General features: G+C 49.3%; 1 protein-coding gene across 3 annotated transcripts in view; it reads right to left on the bottom strand.

Annotated features, from left to right (window-relative positions):
- The window catches only part of GSR (glutathione-disulfide reductase), a 34576-nt gene extending 23327 nt beyond the window's left edge, over positions 1-11249 (bottom strand). For 2 of the 3 annotated variants that reach the window (XM_074993849.1, XM_074993850.1), the window contains exons 1-6: positions 11049-11244; positions 8852-8878; positions 6472-6560; positions 5855-5924; positions 4142-4289; positions 1176-1230 (exon numbers count right to left, since the gene is read on the bottom strand). In XM_074993849.1, the coding sequence (XP_074849950.1) occupies positions 1176-1230; positions 4142-4289; positions 5855-5924; positions 6472-6560; positions 8852-8878; positions 11049-11207 (548 nt within the window). In that variant the 5' untranslated portion in view covers positions 11208-11244. Of the gene's footprint in view, positions 1-1175; positions 1231-4141; positions 4290-5854; positions 5925-6471; positions 6561-8851; positions 8879-11048 lie in introns of all 3 variants that reach the window. The other variant, XR_012645493.1, reaches the window with a different exon arrangement.
- Between the last annotated feature and the right edge of the window lie 5784 nt (positions 11250-17033).

Genomic DNA, 17033 nt, shown 5'->3' with positions numbered 1-17033 from the left:
CTAGGGAGATCTGTGTTCCATTCTTCACACTAAAGGCCATCACTGAACCCTAGAGATGGAAGTTGTGTAGTATGCAGGCTGTGTGGCTTATTTTCAGTGTGAACAAGCAGGCACAGGAATGTCAAACATGGACCACCAAATCCACATTGCCTCTTTGGTGGTGTGGTTAGGCTCTCCTTCAAATGTTATCAGCTTCTCACCACAACATTATTTAGAGACACAATGCTGCACTTTCATGACAAGTTCTCTCTACTCCCAATAACTAAATCCTTTATGCTGAGACTTGAGAATATGAAGTTTTACTTTGAGACAGTGACAAGTAAAATAGGAAGCAAAGTATAATTCAGGCCCACTTAAGCCTCATGGAGGTGCCAAGCAGAAGAAGATAGAGAGTGGAATTTAAGAGACCTTTTACTGATGAAGGCTGGAGCTAAAGTGCAGCTAGGCAGGGGACACAGCTTCTGAGGCCAACAGGGTACCCTGCAAATTATAATGGCTTTTTTGGAATTGCTAAGACAGAGTGCTCAACAACCCCACATTCAACAGCCTTAGCAAGTAAGCAGAAGATTTAATTTGAACACACAGGCAGGAGACAAAGCAATGTCAATGACAGTCTCAATCTTATTGTTCACGTGAATCTTTAAACACCAGATGAGACTATATAGGTAGAGCTGAACAGGCACCATTCACTTCAGCCATTATATCCAATTAGTGCACTAGATGTACGCACCTGTTCTGTTTAAAACCAAATTTTCCCCAATACCTGTAACTCTGTAAACTACTTTGTGTAAAAATATTCAATGAGATGAGCTGTTTAAACTGCAAGTAACAAACAAAACAGCATTTCCCCATGAATAAAAAAAAAAAAAAAATATGAAAAATGAAGGACAATGATTCAAACAAAATCATGTTATGTCCTAATACAGTTACTTACCCAAAAAAACCACTACCTGGCATGCATGTTAAACTCTAGATAAGGTGTTAAAATCACCACTGTCCTGCCCTTTATGTAATCATTTATCCATTTTATATGCATTTTTCACAGGAAAAAGTAGCTGCACAAGTGGCAACATACAGCAAACGTGAGCTCTGTGCTCTTTGCTTTCAGCAGCTTACTGAGAGCAGCCTGAGTGATGACTTTGCTATTGAGAGTCTTATTTTTTTGGTTTATTTACCTGGGCAATTCTTCAAGTTCAAAGAACCCATCGCTGGTAATTCCCAAGCTGGCACCTGCAACATAAAGCACAATTTCACATGCTTTTCCTAGTAACAACACTTTGCTTTTTTCTTAGCAGCATTTGGGAATTTCAACACAACATTGTTCAGTTTCGATTTACATTTCTTGTTCACGTTTATTTGCTTTTACATACAAGCCAATTCCAAGCATACAAACGTTTGACTTGTTTTTAATGCTCATTTCCCCACTTCAACTGTCGAAGATGAAGGGCACTCTCTACTTTGCAAAACTGAGTTTAGAATTGAAAGAAAGCATTGTAAGAAGAGCTTGAAAACTTCCCAGATCCTTATTTGGCCACAGAGGCCTAAACCCAGGCATCATGTCTCTGCAGCTACAGATATTTAATTTGCATTTATATTTTTACTCTCCCCAATTAATTCAATAACTCCACAAAAATCAACTCAATGCCACTCAATCCTCCTCAAATCCAAACAATTTTGCTACCAGTACCCCCTTAAATGCCAATCAACAAAGCCCTTCAAAACTCTGCTCCCTTTTCCCTATCAAACAGCCAGTCAATACAGCCGTCTTCACTTATAAAGAAGATGTATTTTAACATGTTAGGTAACCCATCACAAGCCTAGTGTTTACCTCCACCAGCTAACACAAAGTTACTGTAGGTGTTAAAACTACAACTTGCCTTGTTAAAGCTACTACTATGCTAAAATTGTAATGTGTGTGACCTATCTGGCTCTAAAAAGACACCTTTTGCATAGTGCAGGCACAGCCTTAGAGGGTGCTCTACTCCCTGCCATAATAACCCAGTATGCCTATGTCTACAAGTTACTGTCAACAGGATAATCTTGACAAAACCTCTGTCAACAGACTGCATCTACAGACAACTTGCTCTGTCGACAGAGAACTCCTAGACTGCACTGCCCTCTGGTGCCAGAAAGCAGAATGGCAGCTCTGCGAAGAGGGCTGCCTGTCGACTGGAGGCGCTCTGTCGACAGAAGTGGCCACGCTGCACTTTTGTCAACAGTACTATGTCCAGAGATTGTTATGTCTCGAAGTTTTGAGGGATGATACTGTCGAGGAAAACGTGGAGTTCTGTGGAGACTTTGCTGACAGACTCCTTTAAGTGTGTAGGTGCTCCCTGAGTTATGTCGACAGAGGGCCCCCTGCTGCCGACAAAACTCTCTAGTGTAGACCCAGCCCATGTGTTTACTCCGAGTTAAGAACATAAGAATGGCCATACTGGGTCAGACCAAAGGTCCATCCAGCCCAGCATCCCATCTGCCGACGGTGGCCAATGGTGAGTTGGCAATGTAATTATACTCTCCCCCTCTCAACGCTTAGTAAAGTGTTAATAGAAAAAAGTTTCAAGCAGGGACTAGAACTCTTTGCTCAGCTTTCTACCTCTGGACTCTTCATACTAGCTCTCCAGTCACCAATGATATCAACTGTGAAGCTTACTAGGTGCAAGGGGTTCCCCTAGTGACAAGCATATTGTGCAGAATCCTGGCTTTCACTATTAAGCTGTGCATTTCTGGTCCCCATTGCTGCAAAAAATATTTTAAAATGTGAGCCAATGCAGTGAGCTCTTCATGAGACTACAGGGAGCCTGAAACAAAAGCTGACAGCTGTGAATTCTCCTGCTGCAATTAATCTCATCTGAGCATAAACGCTGAAGCCCAGAAATGGCACTTCACAGACAAATTTAACCATTTTGTTGAGTGTCATTCTAACAACTAGAACAGGAAATAAATTGTGAAAGAAGCTCTCATGGTGGTGTGAATAAGGAGTTGCTGGAACAAAATACCACAGGAGGAGCAAAGGAGACACCCTCAAGCCCAGAGTAAGAAAAGAAACAGACAGGATGCTTGGGAAGGGAGGAGACCAAGGGCAGAAACAGTACGAGTCCTCTCAAACAAGAGCTGATTCTCCATTTACTAACACTGAATGTGACCTCAATTAACAACTGAAAGTTTCATTACTACATAATGGCCATACTGTACCTGCAATCTTTGTGCAACCCTCCTACAGACCTCAGGAGGAGATCCATTGCGGATTAAAGGGTTATACATTGCGGATTAAAGGGTTATACATTCAGGCTCAGTCCATGGCCTCTGCACCAAATGAACAGGACACCCCTTCCACCCTACTTAGGATCCAGTTTTTCTATCAAGCAGGACAACAAACCCTTTAAGCTTTCAGACTGTTTTATATCATAAACAGGCACAAGTGGACTCTGGACATCTGCACAGGGTGCACAGAATATGTCCACCTTCAGCCTGTTCAATCTGCAACGTAGTCGCTCTCATTTACGCGGTCATAACCAGAACCGTACAAAACGCTAAATGGAAAAAGGCTCAGGTAGCAAAGTCAAACATCCATGCTGAACCGAATGCAACTTCCGTGTTGACCTGCAACATTGCATCAGTTCCTTCCTACTTTGTGATAAAAGCATTTTCAGTAAAAGCAGAAGTGGGTAAAGGAGACTGAGCTGTTCAAGATCTTCCATTCACGATAAGCAGATTTGCAGTGCTGAACAGGCAGACCCAATTTGGCTTAAGGGAAAAATGGCAAACAGGGCATCAGTCAAGTTGCCTGTGAAGGAGCTGTAGGCACACTTTACAAGCTTTAACTGCGGACACCAAGCATCCTGACCTGGAGCCTCAACCAAAGCTCACTGAAGTCAGTGGGAATCTTTCTAATGACTCCAGAAGGCTTTGGGTCAGATTTTTCTATGCAGGCCAGCGTTCCATTTATAGGAGGCAGGGAACAGTAGTATGCTGAAAACAAATGTCTTCTAAATTCACATTCTATACAGACCACTGAGGGCCAGAGAGGAGCACTGTCTGCACTGGAAAAATAGCAAGTCTTGTTGTAACTCAAATTAAATCTCTTCCTACGAGATGTACTTGCATTCCACGATGTTGATCACATTATTCAAAAACTTACCAGGGATTTCACTCTCCTGGGGCACTGATGGTCGCCCACCTGTCGCTATCAGGATGTGGGGAGCAGTGTATTTTTTACCATTGACCTCTATTGTAGGCTCGAGGTCAGTCGTAAAAGCTGCATGGCCATGAATGGTTTCTATGTGAGCCTACAAAAAACAAATTTTAGACTGTATTGTCTTTCTATAAATCACAGATGCAGATGATGGAGAAAGAACGAACCTTTCCTAATCACCAGAGCAGAAGACAAAATTATTAGTGCAGAAAAGTAGTATGCTAGCTCTAGGATTCTGCATTTCAATTTCCAAAAAGTGTTCCTCGTAGCCTACATTATCAAACATGGAGTTGCGATTTTGGGTACCCACTCCAAGAAGTGCTCAGGAACCACCCTCTTAAAAAAAAAAAAAAAAATCAAGCTCCCACAATCTGTCACGTGGACACCAAAAATCATGAGCCAGTTTGAAAATGTAAGCCCAGGTTCATCTAGTAATCTGAAGTGTTCATAAACATAACAGAAGGCTTCAATCTGCATCAGAAGGCACTGTATGTTCTGGGAAGCTAATGAAGATTAAACTCCAGCCACCTAAACACGACTAAGCTGGTGGTTCTTTACGGTGCGAGTCACGCATGCATTCCACACCAAATGCACTGAAGCTGGAGAATTGCACGTAGCAGTACCCATAAGGGGCAGTGCTCACGTGTGGCCAAAGCTCCTCCCCTGGCTAGAGGAGGCAGTATCATGCCAATCACACCCTCCCTTTCTCTCCCTCATTCCTTTGCACTAACTCTCAGAGACTGGACTCTGGGTTTGTCTACACGCAGTGGAAGATCGATGTTGCAGCAGTTGATCTGGAGTTTGATTTAGCATGTCTGGTAGGAAGATGCTAAATCAAACTCAAAGGACACCCGTCAGTGCCAGCACTCGTACTCGCTGTGAAGAGTAAGGGAAGTCGACAGGAGTGCTTGCTCCTGTTGATCTCCTGCAGCTGAGACCATGCAGAAGCATGGATTAAAGGTACATTTATTCCAGGTACATAATTAACTTAGCTTGACTTGCATATTTTAATTTGATCATCCACATTAATGTACACTGGCCTTTGATGTATAAGGACCGAGGGTGGGTAGTGAAATACATTTCTGCATCACATCCTAAAAAATAATCAGTTACAGGAGTAGATGAAACCATGTATTCCACTTGCAGGAGACTGGGCTTGGACTCTTTTTAAACAAGGACTGCAGGACCATCTTCCCAAAGTTTGCATCTTCTCTGGATACTGCAATAGTGGCAGAGCAGTACTGCCTCATGTAGTCAGGAGAGGGGCTAAGGGCACACCATCCCTCTACAGATACTGGTAGGCAAGATTCTCCGGGTTCTGTGTACTGGGTGTGCACAAAGACCTAAGCAGAGGCTGTATTACTCACATAAGTTCACCATCACATTACATAGACTGGAAGGAGAGGGGGAAAACTAGGTCTCTCTGTTTCACGAAGTGGGAATTGCTCTTATAATGAAAGAATAGTGGTTTCACACAGGAGAAGAATTTTTATAACTACTGGACAATGAATTTGCACTGACCAAAGATGACAAAACCAAACCACTCACTCTTAAAAAGCTTTCCTTAGGTTCTGGAAACATATGACAGTTTAAAGGGATATAGAAGAGGCTTCGTAATTTTGAGATTTGTTACTTGTACATGAACCAAAATTTACAAACCTTGTTTAAGTTATTTTGATAGATCCCATTCAGGCGGCTCACATAAGCATCACGCTTTTCTTTAATCACTCTGCAATAAAATATGAGTCACTGTCACTATATAAGCTTTTTCTCTCTGCTAAAAGGAATAAACAGAAAAAAGGGGGCTAGCTTTAAAATCTAATCTTATTAGATATGCAAACACATAAAGGTCATCAGATAAAGTCAACAAACTCTGTGGGGTATGGAAGGGGTAGGGAAGGGGCGTGCAGGGGCTTGGAACACATGAAACAAACCACTATACAGCCTGTGATGTCATTAATAAGAGATTTTCTTGAGCGAGGCCCAGAGTTTGCTTGCAGCTGATTCCACATCCTGTTTGGCACCGGCAATGCTGACCCATAGGATCAGGCATTTGACAGTGGTTTTGAGGGACATGGAACCAAACTGCAAGCAACTTCTGCGAATAAGACTGGTTTCTCTCCCAATGCACACAGTGAATTTAGTGGACACTGCAACAGAAGGAAACAAGAAAGATCGCTTATACATAAAGAAAACACTATTTCCAATACATTTAGTGTGCTTCAAAGGGATAAACAAACAAGATTTTGCTACCTTGAAGGCAATCTCAGACTTACCGCCAATCAAACTTCACATCTGATGTTTTAAAGCCATAATCGGCGTGATCATGGATGAATTCAAAGTGGACTGCTGTGTTCCACATCACCTGTCACAGAGGTAAACAGAACAGTAATTAGAGAACAGTAATTCAGCACAGCATGAATGAAAAAGAGCCTCAAATGCATCTAATATTTCACAATGGATTAGGTGGAACAACTCAGCTCCACACTCTGCTATTTTAAATAGGCTTGGCTTTATAAATAAGGGCAATGTTGGTCCTTGAAGGCCCCAACACCACGCGGCAGGACGCTTCTGGAGACAGGGTATGAAGCTAGCAGTCTGCTCCACAGAAGCATGGCTATCACCGCAGTATGCACTTGCCTGTGTTTAGACCTACCTTTACCCCCTGCTGCAAAGGTGGGAGAGATTCTTCAGCTATTTCTTTTCTTTTGCAAGACTTGCACCACTATCTGAACAGTTCTCCGCTAACCTTGACTGCAAGACGACAATTGTGTCTAGCCCCCATGCAGGAACATTGGGAAAGGAGGTTCTTGGTACAGGTTGAACCTCTCTTATCCAGCACCCTCAGAACAAAACTGGTGCTGGAAGAGAATTTTTTGGGTGATACGAGGTCAATACTGTCTAGTATATTACCAACACTCTCACTGCTTACTGGGCTCTTTGAAGACATTGGCCGTGTCTACACTAGCCCCAAACTTCGAAATGGCCACGCAAATGGCCATTTTGAAGTTTACTAATGAAGCGCTGAAATGCATATCCAGCGCTTCATTAGCATGCGGGCGGCTGTGGCACTTCGAAATTGACGTGCCTTGCCGCCGCGTGTCTCGTCCCAACGGGGCTCCTTTTCGAAAGGATGGGAATAAGCTGATGGGAATAAGGGGACTTCGAAGTAGGCGAGGTCCTTTCGAAAAGGAGCCCCGTTGGGACGAGACACGCGGCGGCAAGGCACGTCAATTTCGAAGTGCCACAGCCGCCCGCATGCTAATGAAGCGCTGGATATGCATTTCAGCGCTTCATTAGTAAACTTCAAAATGGCCATTTGCGTGGCCATTTCGAAGTTTGGGGCTAGTGTAGACGTAGCCATTTAGGGGTAAATTACAGCTAAACAGCACAGAAGACAGAGCCAGGACTGGTGGCTGGAAACAAGCTTTATGGGACCACAGGAAACTTGGCCACATCCATGATAAGCGGTCGTCCGGATAACTAAAATCATGCCAGATTACGGAGTTTGCTGAACAAGAGTGTTCTGGATTAGAGAGGTTCATCCTGTACTATAAGCTACCCTTTCTGTGCTCAGATTGTCTAGCTCTATCTAATCCACAAATATTTGGAGGGGATTAGGGAGAAGAAACCTCATACCTGAGTCTCTAATTCCATGGTGTCCAATATGCTTTCTGTTCGTCACATGTGTAGAACTGGACACTGCAGTATGGTGAAGCAGTTCAGAGCCACAATCGTGGAGCATCCTCTGCCAGCTCTGCACATGCGCCTCACTGTGACCACTTGGAGATCTTCAAATTCATTTTGGACACCACTACTCTAATTCATTCGCAATGTTACACACATCACAATATCAGCTTCCACTGCAATTTGACAGCAGGAGCATCCACTCTCAGGCAGCCAGAAACCAAAGCCCTCAATGTCAACTCTTCGACAAATTATAGCAAATCATGTCGTTACTCTTCCACAATTTTCTCTGGCTCGTCTGCAACTCAGCCAAAATTATTAGCCAATCATCTTGCAACTCAAGTAGAACCTTACTCATATTCATAGAATTTCGAGTTTATATACAGCAGCACTTGGAAGTCGCATTCCATTTTTAATGCACATTTCTTCATTTCAAATCACACTTGAAACAGTGTCATAGGAAAACACTAGTCTCTCTACATTCCACTCACACGACCTATTCAGCCCAAACTTAACTATAAACTGTGTTTTTGAAGTCCAGCAAAATCCGTTCATAAGCTTTTTGAAGCACTGCTCGCTCAGATTATAACACTAGTCACCTCTTCAAAATGATGAGCTATGTTGATCATTCACAAAATGCTTTTGTGACACTGACTAATGAAAATATTAAAACTACAAATTCTTCTTACAGATATTGCTGGTGTAATCTCACTAATTGGTCTGCATCAGTGGGCCCAAGGTAAATGTGTCCTTTAGGTGTTCATTTTATCTACAACCAGTCTAACCAGCCTACTCAGCTTTAGGCAAATCAGCAAAGTAAGGACTACGAAGATTTCTACCAGTGCCCTGCACTGTAGCTGCATCTTGTTAAGTTTATATACTGTCCCAACATCATCTGTTGTGAAGAATATGATACAGATACATTCATTTCAATTAAGGACAATATGAAAGAAGAAAAATAAACCCTACCTTTTTTGGTACACACCCAACATTCACCTAAGAGAGAAGAATATTTAGTCAGCATGTATCTTAATAAAAGCAATAGTTAGAAAACAAGCCCACTGAGGCTTCCCAAAATTGATGCTAACTATGCACGTCTCTCTCACCCTGGACAATGCAGAAATACTGTCATTTTGGGTTGGGCAAAGAGACATTCACGTCTGACACTTTTAGTTTCAATAAGCAAATTCAGAGGCTCCCATCCACAAACGCAGCCCTTCACCCATCTAAGACAGGTTAAAAAACATAGTGCTCATTTTAAAACTGTTGTTTTTCAATGGATACTTAAAAGGATTTCCTGTCTTCTCAGAATGGATAGTAAAGATTGCAGAGAAGTTTTGATAAAGGAATAAGAACACAGCCCAGTGCCTTCAGCTAATACTTCTCACCCCATAACTGTGCAACTTTTGGAGGGAACGGACATGTAATCAGAGCACACAACTGGAAGTCAGCTTTGGGTTTTAATCTCTGGCATTAACTTTTTAAATGAACCCTTCTGTGCCTCAATTTCTCCAACAGTTAAGTCTTTTATGCTAATATTGCTCCAATGTCTTTCAAATAACAGGGTCACCTTCTGTAAGTTCACAATCACGTACCCTTAAAGCAAATTCGAGTTGAAAACAATACCAGTGAACTCACAAAAACATATTTGGGGTGATAAGCAAAAGGCAATACACCCAGTTCCCAGCTAACAGCATAAAACTGCAAGCTTCCACCTTGACACAAAGACAAGATGCCAAACATCTGAAACGAAGGGTCCTGGGGCACCTTATAGACTAACAGAAAAGTTTTCAGCATGCGCTTTCGTGAGCACAGCCTCATTTCATCTAAACACGGCTACCCCTCCGATACTAAACATCTGAAGGGATGCACTCAGAGGCCGGAAAGGGGAAAGACCTGCTTAAACCAATCACCAAGCAGCCGCACCTTTTGCTTCCATATTTACACAATAGTCTTATGTTCATTCCTCAAAGCAGTAGGATTTCCTGTTTTAACTGGTATGTGTCACACAGTTCACCCTGAACTTACTTTTGAGAGCAGCAGAGATACAGGAAATCTTGGAGCTCATGAGAGATTAAATTAAGATTTTTCCTTCCTGTTAGTGATCCTGTAATACAAACTTATTCCTATTTCCCATTAAAAGTTTTCTTCCTAAGGAGCTTCCTCACTAGTTTGCAGCCTTTTTTGTCAATAGGCAAGCAAGAACAGAAATGACCTACGGATCCACCGCCTTGTCTGCCTGAAGGAAAGGAGTTTCGATATATTTACAACACCTTTTCAGGGGAAACTGAATACAGAAGTGTCGTAAAATGCCTCCACTTGCACCACAACACAGCTCTGTACTCTGCTATATTTCCTCCTTCTCTACTCTTTGCTTTTAGACAACAAGGATTACTTAGCAGAGTACGGTTTTATCTGAACAAATCAAATCCTCTATTTTATAACTCCCTGCCCAGGCCCCCAGCTCACAGCCCCTAAAACCAGCCCTCACCCCCAACCCACACCCTGCCCCTCACCCCTCTGCCCACATCCCCTACTTCCTACCCCTCTCCCACATACACCGCTACACCCCGCCCCTCCCTCTGCCCTGGCCCCCCACCCACTTACACCCCCTACACCCTGCCCCTCCCTCCGCCCTGGTCCCCCATACACCCCCTACACCCTGCCCCCCCCCATACACCCCTCCACCCTGGCCCTCCCTCCACCCTGGCCCCCCCATACACCCCTCCACCCTGCCCCTCCCTCCACCCTGGCCCCCCCATACACCCCTCCACCCTGCCCCTCCCATCACCCTGGCCCCCCCATACACCCCTACACCCTGCCCCTCCCTCCACCCTGGCCCCCCCATACACCCCTACACCCTGCCCCTCCCATCGCCCCGGCCCCCCGTACACCCCTACACCCTGCCCCTCCCTCCACCCTGGCCCCCCGTACACCCCTTACACCCTGCCCCTCCCTCCACCCTGGCCCCCCGTACACCCCTTACACCCTGCCCCTCCCTCCACCCTGCCCCTCCCGTACACCCTTACACCCTGCCCCTCCCTCCACCCTGCCCCTCCCGTACACCCCTACACCCCGGCCCCTCCCTGCGCCCTGGCCCCCCGCACACCCTTACACCCCGGCCCCTCCCATGCCCAGCCCCTCGCGCTCCCCCCCGCACACTCACGCAGGTGCCCCCCAGCCGCTGACGCTCCACCACCGCCACTCGGGCTCCCAGCTCCGCCGCGCGCCGCGCGCTCGCCAGCCCGCCCGAGCCGCCCCCCAGCACCAGGTAGTCGAAGGCAGCGGCCATGGCTCGAGGCGGCAGGGAACGAAGTGCGGACATCGGGCCAATCCCCGCGGGACCCGACGGGGCGGGGCGGGGCGGGGGAGGCTGAGTCATCCTGACGGAGGGCGGGGCTTCGGAAGGCCCTGCGCTGGAGGGGCGGGACGGGAGCCGATGGGGGCGTGGCTGGCGCTGGCGGGGGCGTGGCTGGCCCAGGCCGGGGCAAGGCGGCCAAGGATGGGGCTGAAGCAGGGCTCTTGGGGAGGGCGGGTGCTGGGGTGGGCGCTCCCTCCTGAGCTCACCGCCAGGGACGAGAGGAGGGGGCCTGTTATAGGTCTCTGGGCTCGGGGTCGCGGCCCTGCTCAGAAACAGACTCCTACAGCAACCCCCTGCATTGTGCCTGAGCCCCAGGGGACCCCTCCTTTTTAGCCTCAGTGCGGCCGGACCTGAGCGGTGGTCTCTGGGCACATCTGCTTCACAGCCGCAGCTCTGAGGAGTTCAGCTGCTGGCAGACTTGGGCCTGTCTCACACCCTCAGGCGGCCCCACAGAGTAAGAGCCAGGCAGCAGGTTCAGGCGGTAGGATTTTAGTCAACAGGAACTAGGGATGTTAAGGTGTAATTGGGATGCCTCACCTTAACTCAAAGGCTTATGGGTTACAGTTAAACAGTGTATCAGAGAGGTGGCCATGCTAGTCTGTATCTTTGAGAACAAGAAGTGCTGTGGCGCCTTATAGACTAACAGATATTTTAGAGAGTAAGCTTTTGTGGGCAAAGACCCGCTTCATCAGATGCAGTGGGGTCTGCAACAGCCCGAGACTTACCCCAGCTAGGGAGGCACTCCAGTGCTGCTGGAGTAGCCCCTGGCCACAGCAGGCCCAGTTGCCCTCCCTCCGTTTAATCAGTTAATGGATTAAACTTAACTTATTAAAACAAAAAAGCTGTCAAATAGCACTTTAAAGACTAACAAAATAATTTATTAGGTGATGAGCTTTTGTGGGACAAACCCACTTCTTCAGACCATAGCTATACCAGAACAGACTCATTAAGGCACAGAGAACCAAAAATAGTAATCAAGGTGAACAAATCAGAAAAAAAATGATCAAGGTGAGCAAATCAGAGAGTAGAGGGGCAGAAGGGGGTTGTGGGGGAAGTCAAGAATTAGATTAAGCCAACTATGCAAACAAGCTCCTATAATGACCCAGAAAATTCCCATCCTGGTTCTAACCATGTGTTAATGTGTTGAATTTGAATATAAGAGAGAGTTCAGCAGCCTCTCTTTCCAAAGTAGTGTGAAAATTCCTCTTCAGTAAGAGGCAAACTGTTAAGTCATTAATAGAATGGCCCACTCCATTAAAATGCTGGCTGACCAGTTGGTGGATCAGGAGTGTTTTTATGTTTGTTTTCTGCCCATTAACTCTTTGTCTAAGAGAGTTTGAAGTCTGTCCAATTTTCAAAGCACCTGGGCATTGTAGGCACGTGATGGCATATATGATGTTAGCTGAGGAACATGAGAATGTGCCTGTGATTCTATGAATAACCTGGTTAGGTCCAGTGATGGTATCTCCAGAACAGATATGTGGACAATGCTGGCAGCGGGCTTTGTTGCAAGGAAAAGTTCCAGGACTGGTGTTCCTGCGGTATAGACTGTGTTTGTTGAGTAAGAATCCTCACAAGGTTGGGAGGTTGTCTGTAGGAGAGAACAGGACTGTCACCTAGGGCCTTCTGGAGTGTGGCATCCTGATTAAGGATTGGTTGTAGGTCTTTAATAATTCCTTGCAGTGGTTTGAGTCTGGGGCTGTAGGTAATGACCAGAGGCGTTCTGTTCTTGGCTTTCTGGAGCCTATCTTGGAGTAGCTGGTCTCTGGGTATTCATCTGGCCCTGTCAATATGTTTTTTTATTTCTCCTGGTGGGTAATTCAGGTTTGTGAATATTTGGTAAAGATCTTGTAATTGTTGGTCTCTGTCAGTAGGATCAGAGCAAATGCAATTGTACCTAAGGGCTTGACTGTAAACAAAGTATCTAGTTATGTGTGCAGGGTGGAAGCTAGAAGCATGTAGGTAAGTATAGTGATCAGTGGGTTTCCGGTACAGTGTGGTACCAATCAAGTCATCCTTGATTTGTACTGTAGTGTCCAGGAAATGTATCTCTCGCGTGGAGTAACTGAGGCGTAAGTTGATAGTGGGGTGCAGATTGTTAAAGTCTCTGGAATTCTTCTAACATCTCTATACCATGGGTCCAACTCATAAAGATGTCATCAATGTATCTTAAGTAGAGGAGGGGTAATAAGGGTAATCTGTTACTATTTAATCTATTAACTAATTAAACAGGAATTTACTTCCCTAATGGGAACACAGCAGAAGCAGGCTTTAGTTTAGCACAGAAAAATAAAGGTTAATACAGTGCACACTGCATGTGACAGAGCAGCTCACCAGTCAGATGGTACTGAATTGCCCTTTCAGGCTCTTAAGAGGTGTGTCTACACGTGCCGGCTACTTCGAAGTAGCCGCGCCAACTTCGAAATAGCGCCCGCCACGACTACACGTGGCGGGCACTATTTCGAAGTTGACACCGACGTAAGGCAGCGAGACGTCGAAGTCGCTAACCCCATGAGATGGGAATAGCGCCCTACTTCGACGTTGAACGTTGACGTAGGGCATGTGTAGCCGATGCGCGTCCCGCAACATCGAAATAGCGGGGTCCGCCATGGCGGCCATCAGCTGAGGGGTTGAGAGACGCTCTCTCCAGCCCCTGAACTCGATGGTCGCCGCGTGTAGCGGCCCCTTAAAGCTCCCCACCCCCTGCCTTCCTGTGCAGGAAGCTGAGGGCGCGTGCAGGCGGCAGCACAGCCACGCGGCCAGCCTGCATGCCTCTCTGCAGCCTCGTTTCACCACCCCTGCAGCGGTGGCCGCTCACCAGCCCCCCAAGCGACCCCAGGGCACCCCCCCCAGCGGAAGCCAGGCCTCACAGGCTGGCAGCCAGCCCGGGAAGCGGCAGCAGGGCCCCTCCTGGACGGAGGCCAAGCTGCGGGACCTGCTGGGGCTCTGGAGTGAGGAGGAGGTGCTCCAGGTAATGGGAAGCAAGAGGCGGAACACGGATGCTTTCGCTCGGCTGGCTGAGGGCCTTGCCGCCCGGGGTCACCCTGCCCGCACTCCTGACCACGTCAGGAGTAAGGTGAAGGAGCTGTGGCAGGGTTACGCCCTGGCCCGGGATGCGGCCGGCCGATCTGGGGCTGCCCCCCGTCACTTGCCCCTTTCACAGGGAGCTCAGGGAAATCCTGGGCCCCCGGCACACCTCCTCCCCTCCGGCCACTCTTGATACATCGGCCGACGAGCCCCAGCAGGCCCCGGAGGTGGAGTCCGCCCCAGAGGCAAGCCCCACACCCCAGGGGCGCCTCCAGGAGCCCACCCCTGGGGCACCGGAGGAGGAGGAGGAGGGGGGATCCTCCTCCAGCGATGGGGGGCTCCACATCGCACTGCCGTCCCGGAGCTCCAGCAGGTCGTCCGCCCATTGGGTGTCCCCCTACCGTGGGAGCGGACCATCAGGTATGTACCCCCCCGGTGCACACCCCTGGGGTTGAGGGGCAGGGGCAACAGACATGACCAGGGCCCTCCACGTGCCCAGATGACCATGGCCCCAAGGACAGCAGTGGCATGTCCCTCAGAAGAGTGCATCAGCCCCTGCCCCACCAACACGACAGTGCCATGCCCCATCCCTGGGGATGGGGGGAGCGGAACCTAGGGTCCCCCGGGGGGAGGGGGTGGGACACCCATCAGCAGCAGCAGCATCTCCCAGGGGCAGGGATAGGGAACCAGCAGCAGAGGGGTGGGGGGACAAGGGCCACGGCTCGGGGCCCACACTAATAGCTGTCTCCACTCTTCTTTCCTCCCTGCGTTCCGCAGCTGCACCATCAGAGGGACCGGAGAGCGCCGGCGAGGTGTTAGTGGTCCCGGAGAGCCCCCTGGGGCCATCACTGCAGGCCAGCCCCTTGGCGGAGCACCAACTGGCCCCAGGGCGGGGACGACGGCAGACTCAGCACCACTCCCCGACAGCGACGGACCCCTAGCTGCTGGCGATCCTCCAGCGGCAGCTGGAGGTCTCAGAGCAGCGCCTGCGGGTGGAGGAGAGGCGCCTCGAGCTGCAGGAGTGGGCGCTGGCCTGGCGCCAGGAGGCATGGGGGACCTTTATGTGCATCGCGGACTACCTGGCCCCCCATGCCACGCTGGCTGCCGCTCTGCCCGCTCCACCCGCCACTCCACCCGCCATCGCACCACCATCCACCACCGAGGGCCCTTCCGCCGAGGGGGACCTGGGGCCTGCTGACACCCGCCGGCCTTATCTCCCAGTCCGCCTGGCCCCCAGCCAGCCCCGGCCAGGGCTGAGGCCGAGGCGCAGGTCGCGGCCGCCCACACCCAGCACTGGACATTAGGGGGTGTGGGGCCCAGGACGTGGTCCCCCCCTTCCCCTCCCCCTCCGTACATATCCCCTTTACTTGTGTTTTGTAAATAGTTTGTATTACACCCCTGTTATTTTATTATACCTGCCCCCCATGTAAATAGTTCTCCCCTTCCTTGTCTTCCCCTTTTTTTTTCCTTTCATCATATAATACATATATATAATTATTTTGGTTGTAAATAGTATAATAATAATAATGAGTTCAACGTTTTCTGGTTTCACGAACAACGTCTATTTTTATTTACAAGAAAAGTAGGAGGGGTGCTCTTGGGTGCTCTGTGGTGTGGGCGTAGGGGCAGGGAGTGTTGTGGAGGATGGCGGGGTGCAATGGGGGACCTACCAGCGTTCACCCTGCGGTCTCGTCAAAATGGGCCCGCAGGGCCTCCCGGACCCGGGTCCCTTCGGGGTCCACCTGGTGACTGGGGGCAGCGGGTGGCTGCACATCGGCCCTGCCAGCCTTCACAGCCCAGCCCTGAAAGAATGCCTCCCCCTTGCTCTCGACCAGGTTGTGGAGGGCACTGCATGCGCCCACAATCTGGGGGATGTTGGTGGGGCCCGCATCAAGGCGGGTGAGGAGACACCTCCAGTGCCCTTTGAGGTGGCCAAATGTGCACTCCACCACCTGGCGCGTGTGGTTCAGGCGCATGTTAAAGAGCTCCTAGCTGGCTGACAGATGGCCTGTGTAAGGGTGAATGAGCCAGGGCCAGAGGGGGTATGCCGCGTCTGCGACGACGCAGAGGGGCATGGTGGTGTCCCCCACAGGGATCTCTCGCTGGGGGATGTAGGTCCCCGCCTCCAGCCGGCGGCACAAGCCCAAATTCCGGAATACCCGGGAGTCGTGGGTGCTGCCAGGCCAGCCCACATATATGTCAGGAAGCGGCCCCGGCTGTTCACCAAGGCCTGGAGGACCACTGAGTGGTAGCCCTTCCTGTTTAAGTAGCGTCCTCCACTGTGCTCCGGGGCACGGATGGGAACATGGGTCCCATCCACAGCCCCGAAGCAACTGGGGAAGCCCAGGGTGGCAAAGCCCGCGATGGCGGCATCCGGGTCCCCAAGCCGCACGAGCCTGTGGAGGAGCAGGGCATTGATGGCGCGGACGACCTGCAGGGGAAGGACATGGGAGAGCACCAATGAGGGGTGTGCAGGGTGTGTGTGGCTCTCCCCCCCCCCAGGCTGCCTGCCCCTCCCCCCGTGGGTCCTCTTACCTCCATGAGGACACCCCCGACAGTGGCCTTGCCGATGCCAAATTGCTGCCCCACGGATCGGTAGCTGTCTGGAGTGGCCAGCTTCCGGACAGCGATGCTGACCCATTTCTCCACACTGAGGGCACGCCGCATGGCGGTGTCCTGGTGCCTCAGTGCAGGGGTGAGCCACTGGCATAGCTCCAGAAATGTCTGCCGGCTCATGCGAAAGTTCTGGAGCCAGCGGTCGTC

Source organism: Carettochelys insculpta, chromosome 4 (assembly GCF_033958435.1).
Source record: "Carettochelys insculpta isolate YL-2023 chromosome 4, ASM3395843v1, whole genome shotgun sequence".
Lineage (NCBI taxonomy): Eukaryota > Metazoa > Chordata > Testudines > Carettochelyidae > Carettochelys > Carettochelys insculpta.
The sequence above is the reverse complement of the archived record's forward strand: the minus strand, read 5'-3'. Positions and strand labels throughout refer to the sequence as shown.